This window comes from Monodelphis domestica, chromosome 3, assembly GCF_027887165.1.
Source record: "Monodelphis domestica isolate mMonDom1 chromosome 3, mMonDom1.pri, whole genome shotgun sequence".
NCBI classification, from domain to species: domain Eukaryota; kingdom Metazoa; phylum Chordata; class Mammalia; order Didelphimorphia; family Didelphidae; genus Monodelphis; species Monodelphis domestica.
In genome coordinates this window covers 258,102,496-258,115,391 of record NC_077229.1, presented here as the reverse complement: position 1 = coordinate 258,115,391, position 12,896 = coordinate 258,102,496, and the positions used below count along the sequence as shown (strand labels likewise).

Sequence of the window (12,896 nt, the reverse complement as noted above, 5' to 3'; positions counted from 1 at the left end):
AGAGAACTTGGAATGGTTTTAATTTTATTACAAGTAGGAGGGAAGGGCTCTTGTTGAGAACTAGACTGGTAAGGGCAGTTCTAGGGACTGAGAAATATGGGAAATGTTTGGACTAACAACTTTGTAGAACAAGGAATTGTTTGGGTATTATGTAGACATGAATTATATATTTTCTTCAAAAGTTCATGAAAGGCAAAGATTGTATCTTTGGCTTGCTTTGAAGAGTACCAGGTACAAAGACATTCAGATCTGGTGGCAGTTATGTTGATGGTAAAATAATCATGATACTAAATAACTGCAGTATACATTTCAATCATCAAATATTCTATCTTTGATTCAAGTAAATGAAATAATTATTTTTTTAAAAAATTCCTGGGGATGGGATAAGGTTGGCTATTTTCTGAGAATGGAGAAAATGGACCATGACCCTCCATCATCAAAAACCCCTATGATGAAGTCAGTTAATTTTATTCTTTATTACAAGGGACAAAAGGGTACTCTAAGATCTGTAGTTATTATATCACATTAAATCCAAGTGTTAGTCAATACCAAGGGAAATTGGCAAGGAGCTCATGAAATCAATAATTTCAGCTATTATGAGTGGAGTAAGTCAATCACTGGCCTGAGAGAACCAATAGGAGAAAAGCAGTGAGGCTGAGTCTTCCATAGGCAAGTGGATTCATTCTTCTGATTAGTAAAGGTTAGGCAGCCCGGCTTTCTATTCTTAGGACCAAAATTAAAATAATATGCCTTTTTTTTGCCAGTTAAATGAAAATTACTTGAGAAGAGAGTCAGAGAGAGTTGAGAAACACTTAGTTGTTAAAGCTGCAAAACAAGTATCTTAATGTCACAAATCTTGAAAATCTTATAAGATCCATTTTTAAAACATTTAAAATTTTTTGCCCCTAAATTAGGTACAGTTTTCAGGAACAGTTTTCTGATTTTTTTTTTTATCTATGTTCACTCCCTCCCTCCTACCTTTCCCTATTCCCCTGGACTGCAGGTAATATGATGTAGTTTGTACATGTGTTATATACAACACATATTTCCATGTTCATCATATTGTGAAAGAAGACACATAGTGTGAAAATCTCATAATCTTTACCTTTTAAAAGCTGCTTTATGGGTTTTGTATTGGCATCACTGGGAGCTTTGAGGTAATATGGATATATTCCTTTTATGGTCCTATGCAAAAAGAGGAGGTAATATTTATTTAGCCCATATTCTACCAAAGAAGGTTAATCAGAAAATGAAAGTGTCCCATATATCTATGCTATCTGTAGAAATCATCATTCATAGGTTTATATTCCAATCATTTCTATAGAACTGAATTGCTTCATCAGCTGCTGGGTATTACTAGCCACCTAATTCTAGGTAGAAAATAAACTATGGATAAGCTCATTTTAAAATTTCAAATGCAAATAGAAATGCAATTCTCTGCCTATAGTCCCGATTAACATGACAGTAGGGGTCTCACCTGTATCAGTATAAATAAAACAGAAACATAGGCCACAAAACTGTGCATAAGGACCCCTGAAGCCCATATATTGACTTAGACTTTTTTTCTTTTTAAACCCTCACCATCCCTCTTAGAATCAATCCTGTGTATTGGTTCTAAGGCTGAAGAGCAGTAAGGGCTAGGAAATGGGGGTGAAGTGACTTGCCCAAGGTCACACAGCTGGGAAGTGTCTGAGGTCAGATTTGAATTTAGGACCTCCCATCTCTAGACCTGGCTCTCAATCCACTAAACTACCCAGCTAGTTTGAGCAGCACTTGGTGGAGTTTTTTCTCCTTTGACATAGATGGCCTCTTTATGTCCTTTTTGTTATTTGAGTTTCTCACTCTCACAGGCAGAATTAGGTTTTATTTTAATTCAAACTTAAGAGGCTTTGTATAAATGAATCAATTGAATTACAACAAGTAATGTCCTTCATTTAATGACTAGGCATTTCTAAGGAACGTGCTATTGTGACTCCTATTCCTAAAACATTTATAATACAGGAGAAAAAAGCCTTCTCAGAGCAGGAGAGAAATGACTCTATTAATGCCAACAACACAACAACATGGGAATCTACTCTGCTTTGGTCAGAAGTTGTGAATGAATTTCACTTGATTCTACCTCTCAGCAGTTCTCCTTTTTAGAGTTCCTCTCCTGAATGACTAATTGTCCCAACTCAAAGTCCATATATTTGCAGGAAAGATTGCTTACACACACACACACACACACACACACACACACACACAAATACATTATGAAGAAAAGTATTCTTACGCTGGTATTGCTGTAAATTTGGAGTCAGACATCATCTGAGCGATAGAAATTCTGGTCTCATTTTCAAGAGTAAAAGAAAGCTTATCTGATGCTATTTCTGCTTTTGCACCCAGACTCATATTTCTGTGAAAACAAAACCAACTGAAAAGTCAGTATTCATATCAACTAGTTCTGCAGAGAATTAAAACTTATCCTTAACAATCCTACTCAGTCCACCAAAGAGGCATTATTTGCCTAGCAACATCTTTCTCTTTTAACTTGTATCTCTTTCACTATACTCAGAAAAAATTCAAAGCTGGTCATAACACATTTAGATGAGGAAAATAATACTGAGCCACTGAAAGACCTTGTTACACTTATTTTCCTGCATTAAATTTTACTTGAGCTCAGTCAAGATGAGGACGGTCAGATCTAGGATTTTTAAAAATTATTTTTTGATCCAAAAAATTTTAGAGGGAGTATTTTTAAAATTAGTGAATAAAAATACCTTTGTTTATTTCATTGGATCAATACCATCAAGGATATGACTGATTAGAAGAAGAGGAGGACTGCACATGCACCTACAATAAGGGAGAAGAGATAGAACATTCGAGGGCTACATTGGTATCTTAAAGCTTCATGAAAGCAAGGATAGAATCTTGCATTTTTCTCAGAACACAGGATAGTTTGTTACCTACAGCAGGTGTTTAATTAGTATCTCTTTAATTAAACTGAGTTAAATGTGCCAGAGAGTGTTTTCTAGAAGTGATAACAGCATATGTTAGTTGCCAAAGTGTCAGAAGAACCACATAAATTCTACAAAAAGCAAAGGTGAAGAAATGGAGTAGGACCATCAACACTTGGGGACTTTCCAATGAATGCTACTCATTTGTCTCATAGGGAAGGAAAATATCAGTTCCCAAACACTGCTCAAATCTTAATACTTTGGATGCTTCACACCTAAGCCAAAATTGAGAAGGAAGTTAGAAATGAGATAGGGATTGACAGTTAGAAAAGGGAGGAGTGCCAAAATTAAGCCAGCATTTGGAAGGCCATGGAGACATGAACAAGAAGACATAGGTGAGTGAAGAAGGTCAGCCCCACCCTCTCTATTGCTATGCATTGTGTGAGCACTGTGATAAGTAAAAGAAGGAACTATCATCTTATACCTATCTCCTCTAAACTTCTAGAAAAAGCTATGTCTTCATCCATACCTTTTCTCCTTCCTTTCTCTCCTACACTTCCTCTTCTAATTGCTTAACTCCTTGCAATCTGGTGTTCAATCCTACTATTTAATTGAAACTGCTTTCTCCAAGGTTTCCAAGGATCTCGTAATTGTTATTTTTTAATAGCCTTTTTTCAGTCTTTATTTTTTTGACTGCTCAGAAGACTATGGCATTATTAACTATCTCTTTTTTCCTTGGATATACCCTACTTTTTCAGTTTTACCAACATTTCTCTTCTGATTCTTCATTCTGTCTGAACAACTCCTTTTAAGTCTCTAACAGGGTCATTTGGTATATCTCACCTTCTAATTACAAGTATCTCCCAAGACCCTATCCTGGATTCAGTTCTCCTTTTTCTTTTGGCTCTTATGAGTTCAATCAGCTCTTTGAAGGTAACTCCCAAATCTCTCCTCTGTATTTTTTTTATATTGTTTTTGTGTGTTGTTTTTTTCTCCTACCTAATTTACTACTCCTTAATCTCTTCTGCAATACATCATTCATGTCATGTCTACTGATTGTGAGTGTACCTCAAAGTTCTGTTCTGGACTTTTTCTTCTTCTTCTTCTTCTTCTTCTCTCTCTCTCTCTCTCTCTCTCTCTCTCTCTCTCTCTCTCTCTCTCTCTCTCTCTCTCTGTCTCTCTCTCTGTCTCTCTCTCTGTCTCTCTCTCTGTCTCTGTCTCTCTGTCTCTGTCTCTGTCTCTCTGTCTCTCTCATCACTTCCCCTGGATAAATTTACCATTAACATGTAGATCATTATCCAAATTTATATATTCTCTTATCTATCCTAAATCAACAACTGCCTACTGGATTTTATTTTTCTAATTGGATGCCTCATAGGCATGTCAAATTCAATATATCAAAAAGCAAACTTGCTACCTTTCCCCTGTGCCTCTTCTAAACTCCTCTGTTACCTATGTTATATGCCAAATATACAAAGAAAACATTAAAAATAGTTTCTTCTTTCAAGGAGATTCTGTTCTGCTGGAAATTAATCTTCAGATGGCCTAATTGAGTGTCACACTCTGATTTCTGCAGTCATTTCCACTCTGCTATTTATTATTTTATGAGGCAATATTGCTTATAATAATCCCTTTCCTTCATCATATTAAAAAAATTAAGTCCTTGTCTTCTGTGTTAGAATCAATGCTGCATATTGGTTCCAAGGCTTGGCAATGGGGTTGAGTGGCTTGTTCAAAGTCACAGAATTAGGAAGTGTCTGAGGCCAGATTTGAACCTGGGAGCTCTCATCTCTAGGTCTGACTTTCAAATCCATTTGAGCCACCTAGCTGCCCCTACTTCATAATATTTAACATTTTGCAGATGACTTTAAATTCTAAAATTATGTTGCTCTGAGTTTCCATGTCTTTCTGTTGGTTCAATATCTATTAATGAAACCAGTAGAAAAAGTAAATTTTAGCTAAATGAGTGAATGGGGTATAGTTTCTCATATAGGGGCAAATAAAGGAGTCAGCAAACTGGTCTCATCACCTGCCTTAAAGTATTAAAAACCATGATTTCATAGAGTATTTTGTCACCTTTTCAGTCTTTATGATACAAAATGATTGTGCCTTCAACCTGAGCTATTCAAAAGGCTATTGATGTCAAAAATGGGAAATATATATAAAAGAGGCATGCATGCAGTACTGCTTTCTGTCTTTCTCCCTCCTGTCTCCCTTAGGATGCATATGCCTAGAATTTCAAGGGCTTCTAATTAGGGGGAGTGTTGAAGGATGAACTAAAGCTGCATTATCTAACTATGGGGTCCCTTTTGTGGATCAAAGATGTTTAAAGCACTGAAGATGAAACCTGGAAGGAAAATAGATTTTTTCATTCATTTTATAAGTCATCTCCCATTTTACCCCCTCTAACTTTCTTATGTTCACAAACTCATATTCAGTATTCCTACAAAATGACATTTTTCAAGTAGCCAAGGAAAAGTACCTAATGGAAAGTAGAACAGCCAGAAAGCCTAGATAAGAAATTTGATTCCAGTGTTTGTGTAACTCTAGATTAGGTGTTCTAAACCTTTTTTGGCATCACAGATTTCCTTGACCAGTTATTGAAGTCAATAGAAGCTTCCATAGAATAATAATTTTAAGAATAAAATAAAATATGTTGGATTATTAAAAATTAAGTCCATTGAAATGTAAAGACATAAAAAAGAAAATTTCACAAGCCTTAGAGGAAGAACCCCTGCTCTAAGTGAATCTCTCTTGTCAAATGGGGATTTCAGTTTTTGAAATGAATGAGTAGCTGAGACAGATGGTGAATTATGATCCAGAAGTTAACAAAATTCTCCTCCTCCTCCTCCCATATCCCACCACACCTCCATCTTTTCCCCAGGAGGAAAAAAAGGGAAAATTAGATAAGGAAATATAGTAACTACCTCTGAATACTCCATGAAAAAACAAGAGAGAAGCTATTTTTAAAATCCGTGAGTTCGTTTATCATTTTCAGCTTACTGGGAGGGCTGATGGTCCACAAAGAATTTGAATTTCCTTCCAGTTCTACTATTGTTATGTCTTCTCTTTGATAATTTTCCAGAAATTGCATAGCATTCTGTAAGAACAATTAGAACATTTAGTTACCCAAAGTGTACAGAAAACAATCTTCTGAATGCTTTTGTATATAATTCTGATAACTTCTTAAGAAGGTATGTAGTATAGCAGCATGGTTGATTCCATAGTCACCAGTATGGCAGTCATTTTTATTTCTGGGCTCCTTCTCCCATCACATTCCACATCTCTAGTGATAAGGCAAGCATATGTTAGGTTTTATTTTTTTCTATTTAAGTTTCTTAGGAATCAACATCCCCTAAATCCTGCCTCCATCTTATTCTGGTTGTCTTGGACAAGGTTGAGCTAGGGAGAATTTTGTCTTAAGACAGTGTTAAAGTCCCCAGATCACACATTTGGCTATCACACATTTTTTATTTTTTGGGGAATAGCATCAAATGAAATACTCAGTTTAATTAATACCTAGACCCCAAAGGACTCAAAAACATCCCCCAAGTGGGGAGGAGACTTTGTGTTCAATTAGAAAAGTGATCTGTCCCAATTGTAGCATCTCCATCATTGCAGACATAGGAAAAGTATGTAAAACTAAGGACCCATCTTTTCATTTTCTAATTAAAGACTAATGAGGCCTGCCTTAAATTCCACAACTGGGAAACTGGGGCTTCAGTGAACTCCGTGGCTGATGTGGCTGTTATTATTAATCAAAGCCCAAACCATCTATATTCATTGGGGAAGTGATTAATTTCCATGTATTCCTTTGTATCAGACATTGTGGATGTCTTCTGTGTAATCAGTTCTGATGCTGACTAAAATATGAATCCTAGCCTTCATCACCTTGTCCATAAAGCTTGCTCAGAAAATGGTGTTCATCGAAATGCAAACCAAAACAACTCTGAGGTACTGCCTTACACCTAGGAGAGTAGTCAATATGACAGTAAAGGAAAATAAATAAACGTTGGAGACGATGTGGCAAAATTGGGACAGTAATACATTGCTGGTAGAGTTGTGAACTGATCCAACTATTCTGGAAGGCAATTACCAAAGATAAAAAAAAATGGGAAAGGATCTGTTTGTACAAAAATAATCATAGCTGTGTTTTTTGTGGCGTCAAAAATTGGAAATTGAGGGGATGTCCCTCAATTGGTAAATGGATGAACAAATTGTGGTATATGAAGGTGAGGGAATACTACTGTGCTATAAGGAATGATGAATTGCTTTATTTCTATAAGAATGATCAAATGTAATTGATGTTGGTGTTCATCTAGAGATCTAGAGTGTTTCATGATTTTTCCTACCATAGGCATCCTTGTAGCTGATACTAGCTATTCTTTATGTCACTAACTACTTTCTTATTATTTTATTTTTAATTAATTAATTAGTTTACTTATCATATTAAAGCTCCTAGGTATCTCCTTCCTTCCCTTTCCCTCCTACACTAGAGATAGAAACATTTGACTATATATTTGTAATATATAAAACTATGTCAATGCATGTTTCTGTTTATCAATTCTTTCTCTGCAGGTGGATAAGGAAACTACTTTGTGGGATGTATTAGAAATAGATAATCTGTCGAGATATTTCTAGTTGTGGTAAAAGGATACTCTGGCTTACTAGAGAGATGCTAGGGGAAACTTGTGAGTGCCTAGTTGTAATGGAGATAGGTATTCTGGAGTGACTAGAGAGATACTGCTAAAGGGGATTACTCTGGGGTTGCCTATCGATCACTACTGATGGGTAATAGATCAATATATTTCCTACTCTCCTCCTCCCTCAATCCCTCCCTTCACCTCCCAGTTTCCACCCATGCCCTTCTGCCTCCCTATCCCCCTCCCCTGGTCTTAGTCAGCCACCTTCTAAGTAACTCAGGGGAACTATGAGATTTCAGAAAAACATTCTTTACTCTTCTTTTCTCAAGTAATGGGGTGTATTGGGAACAACAGGATGGAGAACTGAGGTAAGATAAGGTGAGAGGGATGAGGGTTTTCCTAATCTATAATGAAGAATAGGAGGATTTTGAGAAATGTCAGTCCTGTCTGTAAACCTCAAATTTCCTTAGACTTATAAATGTTGGAAATTTCACCATTGGGATATTTCATACTTGGAAAATTTCTTACTGATAGTCTATTGGAATGGGAACTCCATTGGCATGGGAGGTTCCTTCTCTTCCCTTCGTAAGATTACTTTAGGACAGAGACCCTTTGCTGAACAATGGAAAGGACTTTGACCTATGCTTAAGCATAGAACAGGAATTTCTTTGAGTCTTGATTGATTTTAGAATTGATACAATGGAGATACTTGGAATAAATCTCCACCCTATTCAGTCCTAATAGGATTGAGTAAGGGCTGCAGCCTAGATCAAAATTTAATTATTCCAATCTCTACCATACTCAAGTTAACAGGATTTAGAAAGGGCTGTAACCAAGGAGTAAAGATTTAATCATTTGAAAAATATGACCTTCAACAGACATGTGCAAAAGCCAGAAACCTCTGGGCGGTCCTGGGTTAAGCGAGAGCCTCCATTGACAGGGAAATTGATGAAGAGTGATTGGTAGATGTGAGGACTGAGGGGAGGCAACTTGGATGGTGTCCTTAAAGATAGGAGGGTCTGGAGAGAGAGGTGGTTGAGTTTTTGGTCGGTGTGGTTCCTGGGCTCTGAGAAGGCTTGCTCTGAAGGAAGCTGAAGGTGGGGGCCTCTGAGACTGTTTCTCTATTTTGGACACGTGAGTAATAGGGACTGATCTTTTTTCTTTGCCCCAGCTATCTAAGGGCTTGGGCCTTTTGGCCCAGCCTAAACAGAAGGGGTATTTAAGCCCTATTCCCTTCTCTCTCTATATATATATATCTAATTCCTTTCTTACTCCTATTGTAATTAAACTCCAAAAAAGGCTGATGGCTGACTTGAGTTTTTCATTTAGGAATTACATAGCTGATTCCTTGGCGACCTTAAATTAATATATATATATATATATATCAGTCTTTTAAAGTGATTCCCTTGTTACATTGTGGCTGACCACACGGGAGTCTAAAGAATCCTCTCAATAAAACTTTTGAAATTCCTTGCATTTTTACTATACCGTCTCACCACTTAGTCCTTTTTCTTTTTAACAAAAAACTTGGCTTAAAGACACAGCTGCTAGAACACGTGAGTATAAAAAACTTTTTCTCTTTTCTCCTTAAGTTAAATTGGAATCAGCAGTTTTTTCTTTTTCTTCCCTTTAATCTTAAGGGACAGCTGGGTAGCTCAGCGGATTGAGAGCCAGGCCTAGAGACAGAAGGTCCTGGGTTCAAATCGGACCTCAGATACTTCCCAGCTGTGTGACTCTGATAGACAGAAAACAGCTGTTTTAAATCTCAGCAACAGGACTCTAAAGTCCTGGCTGGAAGAACTGTTTCTAAATATCCTTTCCCTTAAGGAACAACTTCCTGGATTAGAAAAAAAAAACCCTGTGGAAAGTTTGTTGCTTTGCCCTGCTCCCCACGTGTTTTGTGAAATTACAAAATATACATATATAAATGAGTACTACATTCTTTGACAATTATATGGCAGCTGAAGAAGTAGGGGCTGGGGCACAGGAATCAGAGGATACAACCTTTGATTTCCCAGACCCTGATGTCCTACTACCCGTTGTCCCTATCCACTGCCCTCCCCATACTAATGAACCCCATGTTACCTTAAAAGTGGGTAACACTTATTATGATTGTCTATTAGACACCGGAGCTTCCTGGTCTGTATTAAAGAGAACACCTGATTTACAATGTTATTCTATTGGCTCAGAGAATGTAATGGGAGTATCAGGAATAACCCAAAGAGTTAAAAGACTTCCTCCTAGAATGGTGTCTGTAGGACCCCTAGAGGTACAACACTCCTTCCTCTTGATGCCTGACTCCCCTTTAAATTTGCTGGGGAGGGACCTTCTATGCAAACTCAGAGCCACAATAACCTGCTCCCCAGATGGCTCATTATCATTAGAAGTACCAGAGGAATCTTTAAATTTACTCCCTGTACTTCTCTCGGAAAACCAGGAGGCAAAAGAACCTTCCATTTTTGAAATACCTAAAGATATACCAGAGTCTCTTTGGGCCACATCTTCTTCTGATGTAGGCTTACTTAAATCTGCTGTTCCTGTGCAGATAAAAACTAAATCTAGCCCACCTCCTTCTATCCCTCAGTATCCCCTCTCAAAGGAGGCAATTGAGGGTATTACACCAGTTTTTAACTCATTAATAGAACAGGGAATAATAATCCCTTGCAAATCTGAATACAACACGCCCATCCTGCCAATTAAAAAACCAAAAAAAGGACCCGATGGCAAGCACATCTATAGATTCGTACAGGATCTAAGGGCAGTGAATAATCACGTTATAAAGAGACACTCCGTAGTTTCTAACATACATACTATTATTTCATCTATTCCTAGCACAGCTACATACTTTACAGTAGTAGACTTGTGTTCAGCTTTCTTTTCCATACCAATACATGAAAACTCCAGGCATATTTTTGCTTTCACCTGGAAGGGATCACAATATACCTGGTGTCGGCTGCCACAGGGTTATGTCGAAAGTCCGAGCTTATTTGAGCAAATTTTGAGCCAAGACACAGACAATATAACATTTAAAAATAGCAAATTAATCAAATATGTAGATGATCTACTCTTGGCTTCAACAGATGCAAAAACATGTCAAGAAGATAGCAAACACCTTCTTTTGGAATTGCACAAAAGAGGACATAAAATCTCTAAGGATAAAGTTCAATGGTGTCTCCAAAAAGTAGAATATTTGGGATTCATCTTGACTGCGGGTGCTCGTTATATTTCTCCAAAACGAATTGAGAACATTCAAAAATTGAGTGCTCCTACCACTAAGAAACAGCTGAGAGCAATTTTAGGAGCAACAGGGTTTTGTAGACAATGGATTCCTTGCTATGGGGAAATCACTAAACCCCTTATAGCATTAACAAAGGATTCGGTTCCTGAACCCCTCAAATTAGAGCCTGAACACTTGTCAGCTCTATCAGATTTAAAAAAGGCTATCATGTCTGCCCCTGCTCTAGGCATCCCAGATTACAACAAGCCATTTACTTTATATGTGCATGAGCGAAGAGGAGTAGCCTCTGGTGTGTTAACTCAGACTTTGGGACCTTCTCAGCGCCCAATTGCTTATTATTCTGCCCAACTAGACCCAGTAGCAGCAGGAGCACCACCATGCCTTAGAGGAGTAGCTGCTACAGCCTTACTAGTAACAAAAACCGTTGATTTAGTATTGGGATGTCCATTAACAATAATGTGCCCACATGAGATTGAAGCATTATTGGTAAAACATAGAACACAGGCATTCTCGGATCAGAGAATTACAAGGTATGAAATAACCTTATTAAATAGTGAAAATATTACCTTGAAACGCTGTTCAACTCTTAACCCTGCCACCTTGCTTCCAGATTTACCTACTTCAGGAGAACCACTACATAACTGTGAAACATTAGTGTCCATGGCAGAAAAGCCTCGAGATAATCTCTTAGACATTCCCTTAGACAATGCAGATCTGATTTTATTTACCGATGGTTCCTCTTTTATGAGGGATGGCATACATTACACTGGAGCTGCCCTAGTCTCAGAATTTGCCACTGAATGGTCAGCTTCACTACCTTCTAACATTAGCGCTCAAGGAGCAGAACTCATAGCTCTAAAACAAGCTTGTATAATTGCCAAGGATAAAAAGGCAACAATTTATACGGATTCTAGATATGCTTTCGGCATTTGTCACTCAGTCGGGATGCTATGGCTCCAAAGAGGATTTTTAACCTCAGCTGGAAAATCCATAGCTAATGCAGAAATTATTAATGAAGTTCTTTCTGCTCTCAAACTGCCTAAAGCCCTAGCTGTAGTTCATTGCTCTGCCCATACAGGTGGCTCTGACCCTGTCTCTAGAGGAAATGACCGAGCAGATGCCGCTGCAAAACTAGCAGCCATAGAAGGACCTGGATTAATTTTAACATTAACAACCACTGATAATTTAAATTTATCACTCTCCTATAATGAAAAGGAAGTGGAAAAATGGAAACAAAAATTTAAAGCAAAACAAATTAATGGAGTATGGGTGTCACCTGAAGGAAAACCCCTGCTCCCTAGAAGTTTCTATAACCAAATTTGCCAATCTATTCATAAAAATGGTCATTTTGGCACCCAGGGCATCGTGGACTCTGTCAAGAGAGTATGGAGAGCCCCTGGTATAACTACTGTAGCCTCTAAAGTATGTTCAGCCTGCCCTATTTGCCAGGCATATAACCAACATGCATATCGTGGAAAAGCCTTTGGGGGACGTCCTCTGGCTTACACACCTTTTGAACATCTACAGATAGATTTCATAACAATGCCAAAGGCTGGACGTTATAAATTTTGTCTAGTAATTGTAGATCAACTAACCAGATGGCCGGAAGCATTTCCTACGACCCGAGCCACAGCAGATTTTGTTGCAAAGATACTTTTAAAAGAAATTATTCCTCGTTTTGGCCTACCAGCACGTATTGACTCCGATAGAGGGAGTCATTTTACCGATTCTGTCTTAAATCAAATATATTTTTGCTTGGGGATAACTCCAAAATTCCATGTTCCATATCACCCCCAGAGCTCAGGCCAAGTGGAGAGGATGAATAAAGAACTTAAGACTATGATTGGCAAATTATGCACTGAGACCCATTTAAAATGGCCTGAAATTCTCCCTCTGGCCCTATTTTATCTTAGAAGCAGACCTAGAGGAGACTTACATATTTCACCATTTGAGATGCTTTTTGGACATCTGCCTATACAGGCTAAGCCTTTCTCCCCAGCTTATACATCGCTATTAGGGGGAGATATTACTATTGCTTCCTATATACAGGAGTTACAGCACAAACTACGTGAACTTTAT

At 37.8% G+C, this 12,896-nt stretch overlaps 1 protein-coding gene and 1 long non-coding RNA gene across 7 annotated transcripts in view; one reads left to right on the top strand and one right to left on the bottom strand.

Moving 5' to 3' along the window:
- Window positions 1-12,896, bottom strand: part of PIEZO2 (piezo type mechanosensitive ion channel component 2) — a 551,033-nt gene that overhangs the window by 6,872 nt on the left and 531,265 nt on the right. For all 6 annotated transcript variants that reach the window (XM_056823644.1, XM_056823640.1, XM_007487722.3 and 3 more), the window contains 3 exons: window positions 5,864-6,036; window positions 2,273-2,395; window positions 1,106-1,185 (listed from right to left, as the gene is read on the bottom strand). In XM_056823644.1, coding sequence (XP_056679622.1) covers window positions 1,106-1,185; window positions 2,273-2,395; window positions 5,864-6,036 — 376 coding nt within the window. The remainder of the gene's footprint in view (window positions 1-1,105; window positions 1,186-2,272; window positions 2,396-5,863; window positions 6,037-12,896) is intronic.
- Window positions 1-12,896, top strand: part of LOC103093239 (uncharacterized) — a 68,134-nt gene that overhangs the window by 39,210 nt on the left and 16,028 nt on the right. The gene's annotated exons all lie outside the window — the stretch shown is intronic.